This window comes from Lissotriton helveticus, chromosome 1_2 (genome assembly GCF_964261635.1).
Source record: "Lissotriton helveticus chromosome 1_2, aLisHel1.1, whole genome shotgun sequence".
NCBI classification, from domain to species: Eukaryota; Metazoa; Chordata; class Amphibia; order Caudata; family Salamandridae; genus Lissotriton; species Lissotriton helveticus.
In genome coordinates, this window is record NC_136058.1 from 360,839,266 (window position 1) to 360,861,689 (window position 22,424).

The following is a 22,424-nucleotide window of genomic DNA, read 5'->3' on the forward strand; positions in this document are numbered from 1 at the left end:
TTGGTATTCACAGAATGCACTTACTACTTTTGGTATGCATAGAATGGATTTACGACTACTAACTTTATGTCCGCACTCGGGCCGGAGCTTCCGGCCCAGAGGTGGAGCTTGCGGGCCAGAGGGGGAGCTTCCAGCCCGAAGGTGGAGATTTCGCCCCTGACTAAATCCCCACCTTTGAGCCGCAAGCTCCGCCTCCAGCCTGCAAGCTCTGCCTCGGGCCCGGAAGCACCGCCTCTGGGCCAGAAACTCCGCCCCCGCTTTGGAGATTCCAGCCCGAGTGCGGACATAAAGTTAGTAGTCGTAAATCCATTCTGTGAATACCAAAAGTAGTAAGTACATTCAGTGAATACCAAAAGTAGTAAGTGCATTCTGTGAACACCAAAAGTAGTAAGTTTAGGATTTTGTCTTAAGTTAATTTTGTGAATCGGGCCCATGATCTTTTGGGTGGTTTCCAGAATAACTCAAATATACTTCCTCAACCTGGGGTGCAGATAGAACGATCTGTACACCATAACTAGCGGCCACCAACAATCACACCCAAGAGTTGTTAGGGAGATGTATCCTGTGACAGTAGTGCTGCAAGTCTTACCTCAACCAGGATTCCTATGTATCCCCTGTTGTGGTGCTCCAAGAAACGTCTGGCTTCCCAAATACTACTTAGAGTTTGTGGACGCCACTGAGGCTTAGGATTCTAGATGGGAATTCCTCCCAGAGTCAGAGAAGGAATAGATCCTGAATGGCTTGGAACAAAAAGTTATCTTGTCTTTGAATGGTTGAGTGTCTCGACCTCCTTCAAGAAAGACTGAGGTCATGCTGGCAAAGATTCAATAGGAAACAGTAATTTGGCCATAACAGGGATGGTTTGGTTTCAAATTCAGAACCTCAATAATTGAAGGGTGCAAGATGTTATCCCATCTAATGTCAAGTTGATGACTGGAGATCAACAATCTTCTGAACCCATCCCAATTAGGATTCTGTACAAACCACAGCCTTGAACATGCCCTAATCACAGCCATCAACGACATCAGAACCCTCCTAGATCGGGAAGAAAAGGCCACCCTGATCCTCCTCAACCTCTCAGCAGCCTTCAACACCGTTTTCCACCAGACCCTGATCAAGAGGCTTCATCAGATCGGAATTCAAGAAGACACCCTCAAATGGATTGCATCCTTCCCCACCGGAAGAACCCAGAGAATCTGCATGCCATCTTTCTCCTCTGAACCTAAGAAAATCATCTGTGGGGTACCTCAAGGCTCATTCCTCAGCCCTACTCCTAACAATGCCTACATGAACCCCTGGTCAACATCGTCGGAAACTTTGGACTGAACATCATATCCTACACAGACGACACCCAGCTCATCCTCTCTCTATCTGAAGACCCATCCTGAAGGCCAACTTCCACCTGTGCATGACCATCATCAGCAACTGGATGCAAAACATCTACCTCAAACTGGACACAGACAAAACAGAAGTACTGTTCTTCGGGAACAACACCTACCCATGGGAAAACATGTGGTGGCCTGCTGAATTAGAACCCTCATCCACTTCTTCAGACCACCCCCAGAACCTTGACATCATCCTGGACAGCAAGCTCACCATGAAAGACCAGATCAAAACAGTCTCCTGCACCTGCTTCCTCACTCTTCGCATGCTCTGAAAATTCTTCAAATGGCTCCAAGTCTTCACCAGACGTACCGTCACTCAAGCCCTCGTCACTATACTCTTGGACTATGGCAACACAAAATACACAAGAATTACCACACACCTCAATCATCAATCAATCAGGGTTTTTGAAGCGCACTACTCATCCATGAGGGTCTCAAGCTGGGGGGGGGGGGTCTGGCAGCTCCGTGGTCATCCATAGAGCCAGGTCTTGAGATCCTTTCTCAATAGGTGCAGTCTTGGGTTTCGTCTGTAGCGGAGGGGGAGTTTGTTTCATGTCTTGGCGGTGATGTAGGAGAAAGATAAGCCACACGCTCTGGCCCTGTGGATGCGGGGGACGATGGCTATGGCTAGGTCAGCAGAGCGGAGGTTTCTGTTAGGGGCATGGAAGGAGATTCTGTCATTGAGGTACTGGGGTCCAGAATTGTGGAGAGCTTTGTAGGCATGTGTGAGTAGTATGAAGGTTATTCTTTTTTCGACTGGGAGCCAGTGGAGGTCGCAGAGGTGTTGGGTGATGTGGTCATGTCGTGGGATGTTGAGGAGGCGTTTGGCTGTGGAGTTTTGTTGATTCCGGCATAAAATGCATTTCCGTAGTCCAGTCTACTGGTGATAAGTGCATGGGTGACGGTCTTTCTTGAGTCGGGGGATCCATTTGAACGTTTTTGGGAGTATGCGGAGGGTGTTGAAGCATGTGGAGGATACAGCGTTGATCTGGCAGTTCATGGTGAGTGAAGAGTTGAGTATGATGTCAAGGTTGCAAGTGTGGTCCGTAGGTTGGGTGGGTTTCTGAGGGCTTGGGGCCATCAGGTGTTGTCCTATGCGTAGGGGGTGGACCTGAGGATGAGGACTTCCGTTTTTTCCGAGCTGAGCTTCAGGCAGCTGCTGCTCATCCAGGTTGCGATGTCCTTCACCTCTTCTTGGAAACTGTGCCTGGTGATGTCTGGTTCCTTGGTGAGGGAAAGGATGAGTTGGGTGTCATCTGCGTATTAGACTATGTTGAGTCCATGTTTTCTGACAATGGTTGCGAGGGGGGCCATGTAGACATTGAAGGGCGTGGGGCTAAGGGAGGATCCTTGGGGTACTCTGCATCTGATCTCTGTAGGTTTGGAGAGGAAGGGAGGGGGACTTATTCTTTGTGTTCTGCCTGAGAGGAAAGATCAAATCCAGTCTAAGGTAGTTCCTGGATTCCAGCGTCATGGAGTCTGGCGGCTAGTGTGCAGTGGTAGAAGGTGTTGAAGGCTGCCGAGAGGTCTAGGAGGATGAGGGCTGCTGTGTGACCTTGGTAGAGGAGGAAGCGTATATCATCAGTTGCGGTAATGAGGGGGTCTTGGTGCTGTGGTTGCCATGGAATTCGGATTGAGAGGTGTCGAGGATGTTTTTGGTTTCTATGAATTGCGCTAGCTGGGAGTTGACAGCCTTTTCGATGACTTTGGGGGTGAAGGGGAGAAGAGAGATGGGCCTGACGTTCTTGAGGTCTGTTGGGTTTGTGGAGGGCTTCTTGAGGAGGGGTTTGACTTTGTCGCATTTCCCGTCATCGGGGAATGTGGTTGTCTCAAGGGAGAAGTTGATCGCTTGTTGTAGTTTGGGTGCAATGGTGGTAACTGAACTGAAGCAAATGTTGTTTCCTCTGGTGAAGATAAGGTCAAGAGTGTGTCCTGCAGTGTAAGTGCCTCCTAAAGAGACTGCAGACCATACAGAATTGGGTGCCCAGACTCATCCTTGACCTCCCTAAATGGACGCATATCACCCCACACCTCACAAAACTACACTGCCTCCCCGTCCACAAGAATTGTCAATTCAAGATGCTTATGAAGCCCTGCACAATCAAGGACCGGCATACATCAACCACCGTCTGAGCTTCCACCAGCCCTCCAGACGCCTGTGCTCTACCTCCCTCTACCTCGCTCACACCCACTGCATCCACCAAAGCTACAGTGGAGGACACTCCTTCTCCTACCTCCCTGTGAAGTCCCGGAACAGCCTCCGCCTCCAGACTGCACCCTTCCTTCATGAATTCAGGAAGGGATTCAAGACCTGGAAGTTTAACAGATTCCATCCAAGCAGCGGGGCTCCCAGCGACTGGATACCATCACGGTGATTAGCAGTACTATATAAATCCTGCTTGATTGATTGATAATGCTGTAACAGTCTTCTCTAGCTGTTAGAAACTAGCTACCACTCCAATCACACATTGGTTGTAACTTTTCAGCTCGGTTTGCACTATACAAACACAACATATGTGCATTCTATAATTACTGACTGATGGTGCAAATTTGAACATGAAAGAGTGATGGTGCAAATGTGCCTGCCCATGAAGTCAAGTATTTTAAGTAATGGTGCAAATTGACCTGACACTCAAGATTTTGAAACACAAATCTGCTCAGGCATTGACCATGAACAGATGATCACACACATATAGAGATGCACTTAGGATTTCTGAGAAATGAGGCAAATTTAACAGGACTCTAAAGGTTAAAGGGGAATGGGGCAAATCTAACAAGCGGCTAGGATAAACGAGTGATGGTGCAAATCCTGATATGCATTAGGGATTATGGAATGATGGGGCATCGGAACATACATAATGGTAGTACTGCTATCAGTACATATTTTGTAGGCACTCTTGGAACATTTGTGCTCACCCTTGGTGTAATGATTGCACGAGTTTAATCATTAATATTCAACATGAGTAGCCCAGTTACACCTGCTAGGAACACCGGTGTCATAAACACAGCTGTTGATTCACAGACTTGAATAGCCCATCAGGGAGCAAACGAGCTCCAATTTCCAAGCTCCCCTCAGAAAGAGAACTTTCTCTCTTTCCATCTCAACTTTGTCTATTTATCAACCTCTCTCCTTCTATCTGCCTATCTCTCACCTCGAGTCTGTGACCCAATTTCTGAAAGTTTGATTGACATAATTAGCATAAAATGGATAATAAAATTCAATGTTGATCCGAACTTGGGCTCCCAAAACATATCTTTCCTGGACCCCACTAAAACCCTTCAGATGACTCTGCACCAAAACCTATTATATAACTATTTCCATTTGTAATCTGCCCAGACACATTCATCTCCCGAGGTGTCTATTGTGTGTAAGGGTCTGTGCTTTGTACTATGGAAAGGACAGCTGTCCTTTTAAACTTGCAGATGGAATTGCTTCAATTTAGATTGAGAGTATTTTTTTAGGGGTAGAAAGCCTTATAATGACACAATAGGGGTACGATTCAGTGACCTCCTTCAACCTTCACCCCACCGGTCTCCACAATGCTAGATGCAGTCTTATTCTCTTACTGTAGATCTTCTCTTTTACCTTTTTGTGCTTATCCTTCGCCTTCCTAATAATTTTCTTACTATATCCTCTTTCTGTGAACCTATTTCCTATCTCACGTGCCTCCCTGTTAACCCCATTCCCTCTACACAGTCTCCTTGCCTTTAGTAGTTTCCCATAAAGTGCATTAGGTAACTGATTTTTTATCCTGATTGGGCTGTAAATGTAGCATCATGAAGTGAAAAAGGGATCCAAAAAATGTTGTAATGATCTGTCATAATGCAATTATAAAAAAGTGCTTTTTACATGAATAAAATAGTGGTCAAACTGAAGTCAATATTTTAATTTGGCTTTGTTTGAGGTTTAAGGGCCCGATTCACAGAAGTAATCTGAGACAAAATCCTAAATGTACTACTTTTGGTATTCACAGAAGGCATTTAGTAGTAGTAAAGTTAGGATTTTGTCTTACGTCTGTCTTAAGTCTGTCCTAAGTTTGTCTTAAGTTTGTCTTAAGTCTGTCTTAAGTCTGTCTTAATTCAAACTTAAGACAAAATCCTAACTTTACTATTGCTAAACTCAGAATGTCTACTGATTTCTGAGAAATCTCTATTGGCCATCTCTTGTTTGATATCTGACTTTATTCTAAAATTACCTCACAATTTTCTTTTTGTTGCTACTATTTTTATTAATTGCTATGCATGATGCAATGATATTGTAACTCGTTTTTTTTTTATTTGAATAACCACTATTCCTGGTGTTTCATTTGTATTTTTGATTTTGACCCGTAACAGTGACTAGATTATACTACTCTCCCCCTGCTGTTGAAATTGCTTAATTAGGCTCAGTTTTCACGTCACTCTTGACGCTGCTTGCGTAACGCGTCAGCCATGTTTGTCTCCACTGCACAGTATGAGCGACGCAGCAGCTATTTTTTTTATTTATTTAAGGTTCCGCCTCTGCGCGCCTTACACTCGGATGTGGAGATGTTCACTGACTCATACAGTCTTCTATTAAACCCGCCCCCTCTGGCTTTTAATACCTGCATGCACACCTTTATCTTTCTACCTTAATTTTGCTATAGTAAATTATTTGTTCCCAGTGTTCTAGTTCTAATTGGCTTCCCAAATCTCTTCTTTGCACCCCTTTGTAGCCTTTTCCCTTCAGAATTACTCCTACTTTTTCAGTTGTCTGAGCGTCTTCTACCAGTGCTCAAGTAAATTTTCACTATTGTGAATAAATCAACCCCCCCCCCCCCGTTTTGTAAATGTATACACCTGGTTTCCTGTCCTCCATATCCTGATGATGACCCATAAATTCATTTAATGAGTTTGAAGCTTTGTCAAAACTAAATATTAGGACTTATTGTGTGATAATCGATTGATCTGATTACAGTTCTTCTCCACTGAGTGCTTGGATTCGTATATAAACTCCTTCCACAGTTGTTTATTGTTCGCTGAGTGATCTGAGCACTGATTGTTACCACTGAGACCTAAATTAGGAAAAATATGTTTTGACTTCTATTTTCTGATGCTGTTGGTAATTGTAGGAGCATTTTCTGCCCATTGGGGCACTATTAAATAATCCTTTGTTTTTATCAGTTCTGTTTAGAAAGATACCTCGATGAGCTTGTTAGATGCACTGGTAAAATTGTGAAAATTCTTTGCATATTTTTGCCAAGTTCCCACCCGTGGTATAATAACAGTGAACTTTGGCATTTGTATTCCCCTATTACTGCTTAACCCTATTACTGCTGCTCTCTAAAGCCTCAACCTGTATGATTGGTCTAATCTGTCGGCATTCACCCATACATTCACTCATTAATCCATTCATGCACTCACCAAGTCATCTGTCCATCTATCAATGAAGCTAAGAACTTATCCTCCCATTATTCATGCACTTAGTCACATACTTACTTATTTATTCATTCATTTATCCACCTGTTGATTACCACATTCACCAACTCATCCATCAACACAATAACACACACAAATTTGCGAATCAATGGGGAATCGCTTTCTCTTGTGTGATAGCCAAATCTGTTGGTTTTGCCAATGACTGTTATTTATTTGACCTTTCCCTATATTGTTCTTAAACCGTTGTGACTTTATCCACAATCCCAATACAATGATCCCTGCCCTTTTCCGGTCACTCTTGACACTATTTCTTATGTTTTAGCTGGTATTGTACTACCCCCCAGGAGTATGTTGTCCATTCCTCCTTTCTCTTGATGTATGCCAGATATAGAAAAGAGACTAATGAGCCTGTTCATTTTATTTACTATTCTATTATCACAAACCCGGGTTCTGCCCTTTAAATAATGGACTGGATATATTTAAAACTCCTAACTATTGACAAACTCTACAAAGTTTTACATGTATTGACTTCTAATCCTGGACCGTGTTCTGACTTTAGGTTTGGTACTTCTTTTCCCTGACTGTTGTTTGATTTTTGCACATAATTCTTTTACACATTTTGATCTTTCACCAAAATTCTTCAGCTTAATATCTTAATTTGTAGTCCCCAATGTTGCTTTTTCGCCAAAAAACAGTTTAGAGAGCACCACTGCCATCGACCCTCCCTGATTTCACATAATCTAGTGGCATGTTAAACATCTGCTGCACTCCCATCACCATATAATTCTTATGTGTACACAGGCTTATTGTCAGCCAGATGTTGGGCAGGAAGAGAGAAATCACTGCAGATCAAATGACTTGACCAACTTTGTAAAACTGTAGACAGACTTCAAAGATTCCTGTTCTGTCTTAAGTTTCATAATATAGTGAGGAGACTGAGAAATGTTATTTATCCAGCTAGCCATCCCCTTTTGTCTGTTAAGTTCAGTCATAGCACTAGGTAATTGTACAGCAGATGCCAGGAAAGGGGAATATCTGAAATAGAAAAAAGGAGCATCTTTGCACTGGAGAAAAGGGAGAGGAAAGTGCTTCAAACTGCCCTTTTGCCATTTCAAAACGTTGTAAATAACAGGGGCTTCTATTGCCCACTTCTCAATTAATCAGCCTCCGAAGCATGAAACCCTGAGTTGGCCCTGTCAAGGTTCTAACTTGTGATTTAGAAATTGCAGATGATGCCAGCTGTGAGGGCTTAACTCAGTGGGAAAAGTGCTGTTGGGGATGGATATGGTTGTGCTTTAAACTTTACCCTTTGTTTCTTTTGCATAAATAAAGGTATACCACAAATTAAAGCAAAAAAGGAGTGGGTCTGTAAAAGACACTGGTTGGTTTTATGAAGCGGTGATAATAGTGACAATGCAGGGCGGATGGAGACAATATGCAATGTTATGACTGAGATGTGGACTGGAGGGGTGAAGAAGAGAGACCAGATTGGTGCAAGCAGTACTCACCAGGCAGCGAGTTCCTTTCTTCTCTGCTGAGATCGAGAGCCCTCCAGAGATGAAGAACTGAGGGAGAAAGAGGAGAGTTACCGACAATCACTCAAAGACTCTGCACAGTGGGGGCAAAGTGAATGGGAACGAAGGGGAACTGAGTTCCTCTACTATTATGTACCGTTATACATCTCCACCACATTTTATAGCTATGTACACCATTGTAACTTTTGGATTTAAAGGATACCTCCTTTTACTGCTAGATACTCATAGGAACTAATTGTTTCACAACTTGAGGTTCTGATGAGCTAGGAATCATCTTAGCTGTATCCATGACAAAGACCACAGAGCATCCCGCCCCATTTTAGTGCGCAGGCACAGGTTCACTACTTTCCTGTGCGCGGCAGCTGTTGAATAGGCTCACCATTGGGTATCAAGGTTTCCGGCAGGCGCAGTTCTGTTCCGGGGTGCTCATCCTGGCTCCGCTCCATGACACATGCGTGAACTTTACAAACCATCCTCAGCTCCTTCCAGAAACTTTTGTCTACATTTCGGGGGTGTACTATTGAAAGGTCTGACACTACTCCCTTCGGTAGTCCAGACTGGAGGTAGGACTGGTTGTTTGCACCGAGGGCTGCTGCTCGCGCAGGGTAGCTGTGTGTGAGAAGTTGGCCTGATAGGTGATGTTTCCAATTCTGGAACCACCTATTATCAGACCAAACAATCCCTTATGGTGTCTGGTTGTAAGTCAACCTTATTAGACAAGCTATCCTAGGGGTAGCATGGACTATGCAGCCTAAAGGCTTAACTTAAGAGGTCGTGTTAAGCGAGCTGTTTTACCACATACAATCCTGTAGTACCAAATGAAAGGACACCACACAAGTATATATTATAAAAATATATGTATTATTACTAAAAACAATCCCCAGTATTCTTTATGAATAAAGGGGCACAAGCGTTAAATCAAAAGCACTGTTTAAACATACAAAGTTGCACAATTATGGATGAGGGCAGGGGGCCACTCAAACCATATACTAAACAAGTGGTATAAGAGATGCCACTCGAGCAGTGGTTAGGCCTAGGGCCTAGGGAATCGCTGGGAGCAGTCAGGACAAGCAATGCTGAAGTCGGGAATGGCCCTCGGGATTCGGGAGATGTGCGGAAAGCGCACGCACGCACCAATGTTAACCAATGGTGCGTAAAAGTTGTAAAGTTAAAGTTAAAGGACACTTCCGCTGAACCTAGAGGAACAAAACTTAACACACAGACCCTAGAGATGTGCACCAGTGTGGGAACACCGGTGGAGCAAAGTTACCTCACCCACAGGAAGTGGGTGCACAGGGTCGAAGTGGCGTCGGGTTTTGACACGCAGGTTCTTGGCGCTTGAAGCTGAAGATGCTGCAGGCGATGTGAAGGAGAAGTGTCCGGTGGATCCAAGGGTGGATCTGAAGTGGTGAAGACCTGAAAGCAGAGGGGACAGTGTTCAAAGTCACTGACCAGTGACCACCGTGGAACCAGATTGTAACCAGGCAAAGTCGGGTGCAAACAGGTGATGAGGTGTTGCTTCTCTCTGCAGCTAAGTGGACACGAAGAGGTCAAGGACGTCCAGGAGTCGATCACGAGCTGTCCCTTGAAGGCTCTAGCTGATGGCGGTGTCGGCAACTCGATGGAAGCAAACAAGCCTTGGCTAATGCAAGCCACGGGGAAAGTGAAAAAGGCTTATTACTCGGACCAGCAAGGGCAGAGCGGGTACTCCTTTCTACAGGAGCGAGGGCAGGTCTGGAGCAACTAGACCCACAGTGTAAATCGTAGGTTTCGTCGCCAAGATGGCCGCTGACCACGTGACAAGCGGCCGGGATGGCGAGTCGAGTGGCACAAAGCAAAAGGGCCCCACGCAGATCGTGGAGATGCTGGAGGGCTGATCTTTGGTGCAAATGCTGCTCGATTGTGGGGCTTCTTAAACCCCAAAGCACAGAGTCGAGGGTGCCTGGGGTGCTGCGCAGTCAGCGTCTCGGGGGTCTTTCAAGATGTCCGCTCCCACGTCTCTCGGTGCCTCCACGGGTCCCTTCTTTGCAGGGACTGTGGATCGGGCTGGGAGAAGTCTGGGAAGCTGGGTCTTGTCAGGCTCTGCACAAGGGCTCCGGCGGGAGGCGGCGGCAATGCAGACGTCGAGGTGCTGGGTGGTGCCTGTGTTCACAGGGTGGCCCCTCCTAGGCCACAAGGGAGATGCTCTTCAGTCTTCTGTTCATCAGAATGTCGAAGTCCAGTCGTCTTCTTAGTTTAAAGGTGATTTCAGGATGATCTGCTGTGCTAGGGCACTGCTCCCACTCTTATTCCAATCTGAGGGGTGGATCTCCGGCTAGGTCCCTCCCTATGGGTGGGACCAGGAAGGGGGGTGGTTACACCCCCTTTCCTTTGTCCAGGTCTCACTGGAGCTGGGGCTGGGCTGCCCCAGAACCGGTTTGACCGGATTATGCAAGGGGAAGCCTTGTGCTCCCCAGGCACTGTCTGGTTTCTTTCAAACCTCCCTGCTACAATCCACTATCTCCTGTCTGGAGGGTGGTGACACCCTCCTGTGACAGGAAACCCTTTGTCCAGGACCCCTTTGGTCGAGTTTCAGTCAACTGCAGGGGTCCAGACATTTGTCTGTGGCAGAGGCATCCATTTTGTGGATCTAAGGTCTTTGGAGAAATCAACCGCATTTAAGCAAAGTAACATGTCTTACCCCTCTAGAGGGGTGGAATGCTATCCCCGTCGCCAGAACTGGCGAGGGGATCGTATTCCAAATCGTATGACACCTTACACGACATGTTTTGATAAAGCCAAACCAAAGTTGCTATATAACCGCGAGGATTATAAGGCACTTAAGAGTATATGGTATGGCATTATCCTGAAACAGCTTAGGGAGTTGTTCCCGACAGCTGCAGACAGGCTCAGCTCATGCTAGAGCTCCATCTCACATGAAACCACGCACTCTGCCTCCAGGATTGATGAGGCCTTCCATAGGAGTGGCTCACAGGTTAATATGTGTCCAGATATAGGTTTAGATATAGGTATACTACATCTAAGCAAGGGGTGATTACACCACCTTACCCCAGCTGAGTGATCAGCCAGTTGTGTCAATTTAAGAACCAGCCAGGGGTGGCAAAAGATATGCTACAGCCCCTGGTAGGCCTTGGTGGCCCCTATGCCCTGGGCACCTATAGTGCATTATACAGGGGCTGACAAGGGGTCCATTTCCAATTGGGGTATGTACCTAGGGTACATGGAATCCATTTTACAGAGAGAGCAGATGGCCTGGGGCCCTGATTAGCAGGGAACCAGGTCAACTAAGTCAAAAAACCAGCTAAACACAGGCAAAAAATCAGGGGTAACCATAGTCAGGTAGCCACCTTCCTACATAACCCCCCCCCAAACGAAAGGAGATAAGGCTATCCTTGGCCAGGTAAGCCTATATTGCCTGAGTGGCCATATAAGGAAGTACCTGCACTAGCATGGGTACCCCCTGTCTCATGGTCCACTAAGCAGTCCCTCACCCTTGGGGTATCAGAGGGTCTCCACCATAGGGAATCACTACCTTGGGTGTGTTTATGCAAAGTTAAAGGCTGGTTTGGATATGGAGTATTGAAGTGAGGCTCTACTAAGTTAGGGCTTGGCTTCCTCCAATTATCTTCCACCATGTGTGCCTTTCTTTCTTTAACTGAGTTGCACTGTGCTCTCAGGGTCAACCTCTGGCTACCTAAAGCTGGAGGCTGGGTCCCTCTGTTTGGCTTGCTGGAGGGACAGTTCAGGTTTGGGCCCTTTGGGTCCCAGGTTTGGCTGTGCCCAACAGAATCCATCTGTGGGAGGTCCCTAACTGTTTTTAAGGGGGCTCCCTCAGGAGTTTTTAAAGTTTTCACCTTACTAGGGCTACTAGTTTTGGTGCACCTAATCTTTTGATGGGGGTGCTTTATTTGACAGGGGGCCCTCTGGGTCTCACTGTCCTTCTTGTCCTCTGCAGCCCTGGGCTGACTAAGGCAAGGTAGAGAGGGGCAGGTTACCTGCTCCAGACTGGGTCCCACCTGAGAAGGGTCCACCGCCATCAGAGGCTCTGTCAGGCCAGGCCTAACAACCTCTGGGGCAGTTCCTTCATCAGGGGTAAGATCAGTTCCCTGAGGAGGCTGATCCTGTCCTAAAGTCTGGTGAGGGGGAGATTTCTCTTCCTCCTCCATGCTCTCAGTTTGTGTGGAGTTATCCATCATTTCAGGTTTCACAACGCACATGTCAGTTTGAGTTTGGGCTGTGGCCATCACAGCCCCACCAACCTTTTCAGGAGGAGACTCAGTTTGGGTTTCTGCTGTTATCATAACAGCTTTGCTATTCTGTTCAGGAAGAGCTTTTGCTAAAGATGGGGCAGAGAGTTTCTCAGCCCTACCAACCTTTTCAGGAAGGACATCTTGAATTGGGGCTGTAGCCATTACAGCCCCACTAACCTTTCCATTGGAATTCACCATTCTAGAATGGGTTTCCTGTTCAACCTCAGCCCAGGCTGAGATCTCCAAATCATTACCAAGTAGGCAGTCTACAGGCAAGTTGGGTGACACTGCCACTCTCTTTGGGCCAATGACACCTCCCCAGCTGAGACTTACTACTGCCATGGGATGATTTGTTTGGATTCCATCAATGTTTGTAACCTGGTATGTGGCACCAGGTAAAAGTTGCTTAGAGGGGACTATACAGTCAGCCACCATGGTGATGCTAGCCCCTGTGTCTCTAAAAGCTTCAACTTTCAAACCATTGATGATGGGTTCTTGTCTATACTTGCTCAAAGTATTTGGGCAAGCAGAGAAGTTGGCAAACCCCATGCCAGTCTCATAAACAAGATCATTGGGTGATGGGGACCTGGATAGGCCAGGGTCCACCTGAGCTCCAACAGTAAACCCACCCAGATTCCTGGGTGTGCTTCCACTTCCTGGGGGATTACTGCTGACAGTAACAGGAGGTGTTGAAGCTGGCTTTGGAGGTATATTTTCTTTATTGTTATTCTTGGGACAACAGTTATCTGTTTTGTAATGCCCCACCTGTTTACAGGCATAACAATACGGCTTTTTCTCAGTTGAAGAAGTGTCTTGGGACCCACCCCCATTCTTGGAGTTTTGGGGCCCTGGGGAAGTCTTTTCTTTACTTTTATCCCCACCCTTATCTTGAGGCTTGGTAGACTCCTTCTTCTGGTTACTGTCCTGATTCTTAGGCCTAATCCTGGTTCTGACCCATTTGTCTGCCTTCTTTCCCAATTCTTGGGGAGAGGTCAGATCAGAGTCCACCAGGTGCTGGTGTAAGAGCTGGTTCTGACAATTACTTAGGATCTGCTCCCTCATAATCAAATTATACAATCCTGTAAAGTCATGTACTTTGCTGCCATGTAGCCAACCCTCCAGAGCCTTAGTTGCACAATCAACAAAATCAGTCCAGTCCTGAGTCTGTGTCTTCTGGGTGTCTCTGAACTTCAACCTGTACTGTTCAGTGGTTAAGCCAAACCCATCTATCAGAACACTCTTCAGGACTTTGTAATTGTTTGCATCCTCATGTCTAACAGTGAGGAGCTTATCTCTCCCTTTCTCTGAAAAGGAGTACCATAAGATTGCTGCCCACTGTTCCTCAGGAACCTGCTGTACCATGCAGGCTCTCTCAAGAGCAGTTATCCACTTGTGGATGTCATCCCCTTCCTTGTAGGGGGGCACAATCTTTGTCAGGTTTCTACTATCATAGGACCTGGGTTTCTCTTTAGGAATATTGCTGCCACCAGTGGCATCTAAGCCACACAATCTCTGCTCTCTTGCCAAGGCAAGTTTAGCTTGAGCCAAGGCTACCTCCTCCCTCTCTATCTGGAGTTTGACAGCCCTCATTCTGGCCCTATGCTCTAGCTTTTGAGAAGCACCCATGCTTCTCTGTGATTCTCTGGAGGCACTAGAAATATGAGAGTCCCCTGAGGGGGATCTCACTCTTCTGTTGCCTGGGAGAATAACATGTTGGGTTCTGGGGAGGTGCTGGCCCTCTCCATTCCCCAGTAGGTCCAAGTTGGCCTGGCTAAGCCTACCAACTGGAACCTGGCTACCCTGATCCTGTACTCCTAAGTCCTCAACATCTGAGTCCTCATCTAAGTCATCATCATCCTCCTCTTCAGGGGGATCAATTACAGGGGGGTTCCCTCCATTTCCTGTGTCTAGGGAAGCTGCTTTTGCCTTCTCTAAGTCATCCTGTTCTAGGATTTCTACCAGGATTAGGCAGGTGGGGCTTCTGCCCCTTTTTAACCCTCTTGCTTTGCACAAGGCAATCAAGTCTCTGCGGGTTAACTTGTCATATCCAAAAGTTGCCTGGGTAAGGTCAACTGTCACAGGAGTAGACCCTGAGGCTTTTCCTGTGTCAGACATGGTTACTAGTGAGGTGTAAGTGGTGCACTTACCTACACTAAGTGTTTTCCTACTGGACCTTGCTAGTGAGTTGTAGTCAGGGGTGTGCTACTCCCTTCAACCTACAACTACTAAGTTCAGTAGAACTTAATATGCTAAGCTTTTGATTTTATATGTACCTAGAGGTACTTGATGTGATCTTTCAATTTGATATAAAGATTGCAATGGTAAAACAACAGCAAGCTCAAATCCGCACCGCTGCTCACCAATGTGAGAAGTTGGCCTGATAGGTGATGTTTCCAATTCTGGAACCACCTATTATCAGACCAAACAATCCCTTATGGTGTCTGGTTGTAAGTCAACCTTATTAGACAAGCTATCCTAGGGGTAGCATGGACTATGCAGCCTAAAGGCTTAACTTAAGAGGTCGTGTTAAGCGAGCTGTTTTACCACATACAATCCTGTAGTACCAAATGAAAGGACACCACACAAGTATATATTATAAAAATATATGTATTTATTACTAAAAACAATCCCCAGTATTCTTTATGAATAAAGGGGCACAAGCGTTAAATCAAAAGCACTGTTTAAACATACAAAGTTGCACAATTATGGATGAGGGCAGGGGGCCACTCAAACCATATACTAAACAAGTGGTATAAGAGATGCCACTCGAGCAGTGGTTAGGCCTAGGGCCTAGGGAATCACTGGGAGCAGTCAGGACAAGCAATGCTGAAGTCGGGAATGGCCCTCGGGATTCGGGAGATGTGCGGAAAGCGCACGCTCGCACCAATGTTAACCAATGGTGCGTAAAAGTTGTAAAGTTAAAGTTAAAGGACACTTCCGCTGAACCTAGAGGAACAAAACTTAACACACAGACCCTAGAGATGTGCACCAGTGTGGGAACACCGGTGGAGCAAAGTTACCTCACCCACAGGAAGTGGGTGCACAGGGTCGAAGTGGCGTCGGGTTTTGACACGCAGGTTCTTGGCGCTTTAAGCTGAAGATGCTGCAGGCGATGTGAAGGAGAAGTGTCCGGTGGATCCAAGGGTGGATCTGAAGTGGTGAAGACCTGAAAGCAGAGGGGACAGTGTTCAAAGTCACTGACCAGTGACCACCGTGGAACCAGATTGGAACCAGGCAAAGTCGGGTGCAAACAGGTGATGAGGTGTTGCTTCTCTCTGCAGCTACGTGGACACGAAGAGGTCAAGGACGTCCAGGAGTCGATCACGAGCTGTCCCTTGAAGGCTCTAGCTGATGGCGGTGTCGGCAACTCGATGGAAGCAAACAAGCCTTGGCTAATGCAAGCCACGGGGAAAGTGAAAAAGGCTTATTACTCGGACCAGCAAGGGCAGAGCGGGTACTCCTTTCTACAGGAGCGAGGGCAGGTCTGGAGCAACCAGACCCATAGTGTAAATCGTAGGTTTCGTCGCCAAGATGGCCGCTGACCACGTGACAAGCGGCCGGGATGGCGAGTCGAGTGGCCAAAGCAAAAGGGCCCCACGCAGATCGTGGAGATGCTGGAGGGCTGATCTTTGGTGCAAATGCTGCTCGATTGTGGGGCTTCTTAAACCCTAAAGCACAGAGTCGAGGGTGCCTCGGGTGCTGCGCAGTCAGCGTCTCAGGGGTCTTTCAAGATGTCCGCTCCCACGTCTCTCGGTGCCTCCACGGGTCCCTTCTTTGCAGGGACTGTGGATCGGGCTGGGAGAAGTCTGGGAAGCTGGGTCTTGTCAGGCTCTGCACTCGGGCTCCGGCGGGAGGCGGCGGCAAAGCAGACGTCGAGGTGCTGGGTGGTGCCTGTGTTCACAGGGTGGCCCCTCCTAGGCCACAAGGGAGATGCTCTTCAGTCTTCTGTTCATCAGAATGTCGAAGTCCAGTCGTATTCTTAGTTTAAAGGTGATTTCAGGATGATCTGCTGTGCTAGGGCACTGCTCCCACTCTTATTCCAATCTGAGGGGTGGATCTCCGGCTAGGTCCCTCCCTATGGGTGGGACCAGGAAGGGGGGTGGTTACACCCCCTTTCCTTTGTCCAGGTCTCACTGGAGCTGGGGCTGGGCTGCCCCAGAACCGGTTTGACCGGATTATGCAAGGGGAAGCCTTGTGCTCCCCAGGCACTGTCTGGTTTCTTTCAAACCTCCCTGCTACAATCCACTATCTCCTGTCTGGAGGGTGGTGACACCCTCCTGTGACAGGAAACCCTTTGTCCAGGACCCCTTTGGTCGAGTTTCAGTCAACTGCAGGGGTCCAGACATTTGTCTGTGGCAGAGGCATCCATTTTGTGGATCTAAGGTCTTTGGAGAAATCAACCGCATTTAAGCAAAGTAACATGTCTTACCCCTCTAGAGGGGTGGAATGCTATCCCCGTCGCCAGAACTGGCGAGGGGGATAGTATTCCAAATCGTATGACACCTTACACGACATGTTTTGATAAAGCCAAACCAAAGTTGCTATATAACCGCGAGGATTATAAGGCACTTAAGAGTATATGGTATGGCATTATCCTGAAACAGCTTAGGGAGTTGTTCCCGACAGCTGCAGACAGGCTCAGCTCATGCTAGAGCTCCATCTCACATGAAACCACGCACTCTGCCTCCAGGATTGATGAGGCCTTCCATAGGAGTGGCTCACAGGTTAATATGTGTCCAGATATAGGTTTAGATATAGGTATACTACATCTAAGCAAGGGGTGATTACACCACCTTACCCCAGCTGAGTGATCAGCCAGTTGTGTCAATTTAAGAACCAGCCAGGGGTGGCAAAAGATATGCTACAGCCCCTGGTAGGCCTTGGTGGCCCCTATGCCCTGGGCACCTATAGTGCATTATACAGGGGCTGACAAGGGGTCCATTTCCAATTGGGGTATGTACCTAGGGTACATGGAATCCATTTTACAGAGAGAGCAGATGGCCTGGGGCCCTGATTAGCAGGGAACCAGGTCAACTAAGTCAAAAAACCAGCTAAACACAGGCAAAAAATCAGGGGTAACCATAGTCAGGTAGCCACCTTCCTACACTGTGGCTCCACCCATCCAGCCCATTCACCGCCCCTGTGTGACATGGGTCAGGGGATATCACAGCCCTTTCCCTGGCTCCACACTACTACAGCGATTCACTAATCACAATACACATCCTTATCCCACATCAGGGAGCTGTTAGCACCACCTCTCCTTGCCTGATCTCCTTACTTTCCCACTTCACCCACTCTAAACACTACAATGAGCAGGCTGTGGTGGCATCAGCAGCAGGTTAGCACATGGGTTGGCATGAAATAAATGAAAAGTCAAGAAAGACCTGCTAATTGAGAGCCTCCGGGGCTCCCACAAAGACCCTGCTCAGCCTATCTAGAACATTTGTATATTTCAGAAGGATCTCATACCTCTAAAAGGGTTTAGGACATGCTTTTTGTGTTGCTGCGTCCCATCCTTGTTCTTGTTTGCTATGTGGAGCCTTCTGAGCCCTGCTGCACCGACCCTTCAAGTAATAGAGGAAATGTCTCTACCTGGGAGACACTGAACATGACAGAAGATGACCCAGTGGAGAGCAAACATTGCCAATCACCCTGACTTGTCTTTAGCATTAAAGGTGAGGACTTTCTGGCAGGAAGCAGGCACGAATGCAAGAAGATCTGGTGTAGTTTGTGAGCCAGGGATGAGGGATTGCAGTGTTTTTCTCCCAAGGGTTCCTTTAATTCTCTGTATCAGTTCTTTCTGAGATAGACAGGCATTTGATGTTTGATACTTACAAACACTGCAGCCCAGAAGCTTACGCCGGTGTACGCTGCGATGCTGTGGAGACCAGTGAAGGAGAGAATTCCTCCCAAGAAGACACTGATGAGTCCAATCATGATCTGCACCACCTGTGGCAGAAGAGGGGGTTGTGGGTGAGAGACACAGAAAGAAGGTTTTCCATACTACAGCAATGCAGCTCTCCCATTCTAGTCAGGGTTGACACCACACTTCATGGAAAATCCTACTTTTGCACATATAAATGTATCCCATTTAACCAATTTAAACTAATCCCTCAGGTCAAATAGTGTTCATGATCCATCCATGTAGTGTGCTAAATTTGGGAACGAATGTTCAAAGGCATCAAAGGTTACAAAGAGGATCCCAAAATCACTTTTTTTCAAAACTATATGGACTATTGTTATGAGTAAATAATTAAACATCAAATAAACGTCGACGACATTTTGCAGGTACATAATGCACTCCTCCCTTCAGTTCCTTTCTACAATTCAGTGAATTTTGGCCAGTACTTTAGCTACACTTACCGTTCGCAATCCAAACTAAGATCACAGTCGTAAGGCATTTAGAGAGTTTTTAAATGTGCTTTTCAAACACAGGCAATGCCTGAATAAATGCTCCAGCTGTGTAACATCCATGATAGCATCTGTGACGGGGATTCATGTCGTTTTGCCAACACTAACCCAGAACCTCCTGTTTTCACCATTTCTGCATAGTCTCCCAACACTGGGCCCGATCTACAAAGGTAAACTGAGACGCAAGTCTAACTTTACGACTTTCGGTATTCTCAAAGGGCATTTACGGGTAGTAAAGTTAGACCCTTGTCTCAGTTAAATATAAGTTTTGGTCGTAAGTTTAACTGAGACCAAAAGTCTGAAGACATTTGGTCTCAGTTAAACTTAAAACCAAAACGTTACCTCTCGAAGTGAGAGCGTGGCATTTGGGGGTCAAATGCAAGCAGTCCGTTACTAAAAGGTAAGTGCAGAAACATCTTTAGGCGATGACAGGTCTGTGCAGGGATCCATATCAGAACACAGACATGAGAATTGGACAAGGTCAAGAAATACTGAAGAGTTTTGAGGAACACATGATGGCACCTTTGGCAACTCTAAATCCACCTACCTGTATGCCTGGAAGACAACAGAGAAACCAAACAGTCTGATGTTGCACCAGCCATTAATATGATCAGAGACAACATGACCAAAGCCAGCTGATCCCTCAAGCGCAAGTACCTTGAGACCCTCACGGGTGAGTAGCGCGCTCTATAAATGTTCTGATTGATTGATCCCTCTGAGCCTGTTGCTTTGCATTAGATGTCAGCAGCCCAGCATGAAGAAGAGAACCCACACCTCTAAAGAGATCAGAAAGTGAGCATAATCCTGACATGGTACTCACCTAGGACATATAGTGGCTCCTTTAGCAATTTTCCAGTTGCTAAGATGTGCTGACTATAGCATTGAACAATGTAGAGGAAGTCATTGCATCACCTGACGAGGAGAGTGGTCATTGGTGCTCCAGCTCACAGTAGATGACCGGCTGCATAAAACCATCTGGTTGCTAGTTCTGGGTTTGCATCTCTTGTTACTTGCTAATTGAGATTTTATGAACCATCTAGCCCACAGGGTCAGGGATTAGTTCCAAGAGCAGAGGGTCTTGAGAAGTTCTTCTCTGTGGGAGCCTTGGAATTCCCTTCTGGATACTTCAATCCCAGGGTCTAAGGTTTCTTTTTAGTTCTATCTGCTTCCACCTTTCCCACCGTTCTCATGGTCCTCACCTGGAGTTCAGAATCTATTCTGGGCAGATCACAGTTTCTTGGGCAGAATATTGTCGCTTTGCTCCACGTTGGCACCCGTGAAGGCACTGAGTAGGATGGATGTCGTCCTACAATCTTGGGAAGGGTCAGACTGCACTAAAGTACATTTCCAGTTTAAATAAATAGACAATGAAAGCACCTCGGGCTACATAGCTGCCAAGCTTTGAGTTTGCCTTTGCGTGACATTTCCATGTTTTCATTGTGTTTGTGTGTGACATTCTAATAAAGTGTGAAGCTTCTGAGTGGCTCTTTAATGCGAGCAGAACAAACCGTTATGTACATATAATGAGATTGATATAAGAAATAGACACACACTTAGCTTTGGTTTTCCCATTCAAAGAACAGGCTTTCCAGCTCCAACATGCAAGTGGCAGTGACTCAAAATTCAGAATTGCCTATTTAGAGTCCAACATATGGAGTTTGAAACACTACAATGTTCTTGCCTCTTTCAGCACAAAACACATTAGATTATTTGTACAAACCCACCATTTTCTATGGTGCCATTACTGGGTAAACTTGAATTGCCCAGAATGTAGACACATCTAAACAACAAAACTGAAACCTTTATTTTTTCTTAAAATATAACGATTTTAGTAGTGTGATTAGTGAAAACATTCAGATGAGCAATACCGCTCTGTGGTATTACAGGCCTCGGGGTCACAAAACATCTTGGCCCTCGTTTACAAGAGGCTGTGCCGCCGGAGCGCCACTTGTTCTGATGCTGTGGTGGCGCAGGCCTGTCAATCATAACTATGAGGCGACGCCAAGCTGCCCTAAGTGGCTTTGAATGGCCTCCTAGATATGGAGTAAGGCAAGGCAGCTCAAAATGATGCGTTCCCTTACGCTACCTCAAGGAGGCGTTCCATGATCATTGCTGTGGGTGTTCTCACGCAACACCCAAGGATTTTGACACTTATCCAGTTTTACAAGGATCTGTAATCCTGGGAATGCGTCACAACTGTGTGCCTCCCCAGGGGAGGCATAACGAGGAGAAATAATTATATTTCTCCTTGTTTTTTCCTCTTTCTACATGTGCTGCATTTTGCAACACACATAGAAAGAGAAAAACGCTTCCATTGATTGTTTTTGTGCAGGAACGTGTCCCTTCATGCACAAAAATAATCATCCCAAAAACTCAGACACTCTTGCACCATGGTGCAAGGGTGCCTGCGTTGGCGCTAGACATCAAATTGCGTGCTCACAAAAAGGACAGGAATGCACCATATTCGTCAATACCGCACATTCCTGTCCTTTCGATTTGGCATAGGGCAGTGCAGCAAAAAGGCTTGTGGCACTGACCTACTCCAATTATTTGTAAATGAGGTCCACTATGTTTTTTCTAATAATCCAGGCAGAAAACCAAAGCCATTTAAAAGGGTTGTAAATGTTGTTGAGAGACCTGACATCAATTCAAGAATAAGCTGACTTGGTATTCGGTGAGCACATGTGTTTTTTATCACAGCTTTGACCACCAGCTCTCATTCTTTTGCAAATTAAGCACAGGGGTAAACCACCAAATCACTCTCTCTGGCTAATAGGGCTTGTTTCGTTGCATGCTTACAAAGGGTGTGTGTCAGGAACCAATTCTAACCGGTATGGAAAGCGCTCCAGACAAAACAAGTCTGTGATTTGTAAACAGCTGATAACCCATGAGCTCTCCTCAGTCCTGGACATGGTCACAGAGCCACAGAAGAAACACAAACTGGATTAGTCTCCATGCTTGCAATGCACATGATCAAACGGAAATAGTAATTCAAACAAGTAATAGGAGCTGTGGTGGCAAAGTATTATATTGCGGCAAGGCAGTACCAATAACAAATATGCGTTAGTTTAACACCTGATGAGTGACCCTTGGCAGGGCTGGGGCTAGCATGAAAACAGCCTGTTGCTCTGATTAGTAGTGCCCCAAATACTTTTCTGAATTTAAACTTCAATTGAAAAAGAAAGAGCGTCTGACTCAAGTTATGCACATAGTATTTCAAAGTATGAAATCAAAGTCCAAGGATTGTGCACAAGACGTCCAGAGTATGCTGCACCAATACTCTCTTGCAAAGCAGATCCCAAAGTTCATGTATATAGGGACGGTGCACCAAAAGGAGTTCTCGAAAGCTCCAGATCTTATTCCAAAAGTTCTTTTATTTTATTTAATTTTCATAAAAACAGACTCCTCAGCCAACGCGTTTCGTTCACATTGAACTTCGTCAGGGC

General features: G+C 46.3%; 1 protein-coding gene across 3 annotated transcripts in view; it reads right to left on the reverse strand.

Moving 5' to 3' along the window:
• Positions 1–22,424, reverse strand: part of LOC144805445 (membrane-spanning 4-domains subfamily A member 4A-like) — a 134,712-nt gene that overhangs the window by 49,285 nt on the left and 63,003 nt on the right. For all 3 annotated transcript variants that reach the window (XM_078672010.1, XM_078671999.1, XM_078672005.1), the window contains exons 3-4: positions 18,403–18,516; positions 8,291–8,347 (exon numbers count right to left, since the gene is read on the reverse strand). In XM_078672010.1, coding sequence (XP_078528136.1) covers positions 8,291–8,347; positions 18,403–18,516 — 171 coding nt within the window. The remainder of the gene's footprint in view (positions 1–8,290; positions 8,348–18,402; positions 18,517–22,424) is intronic.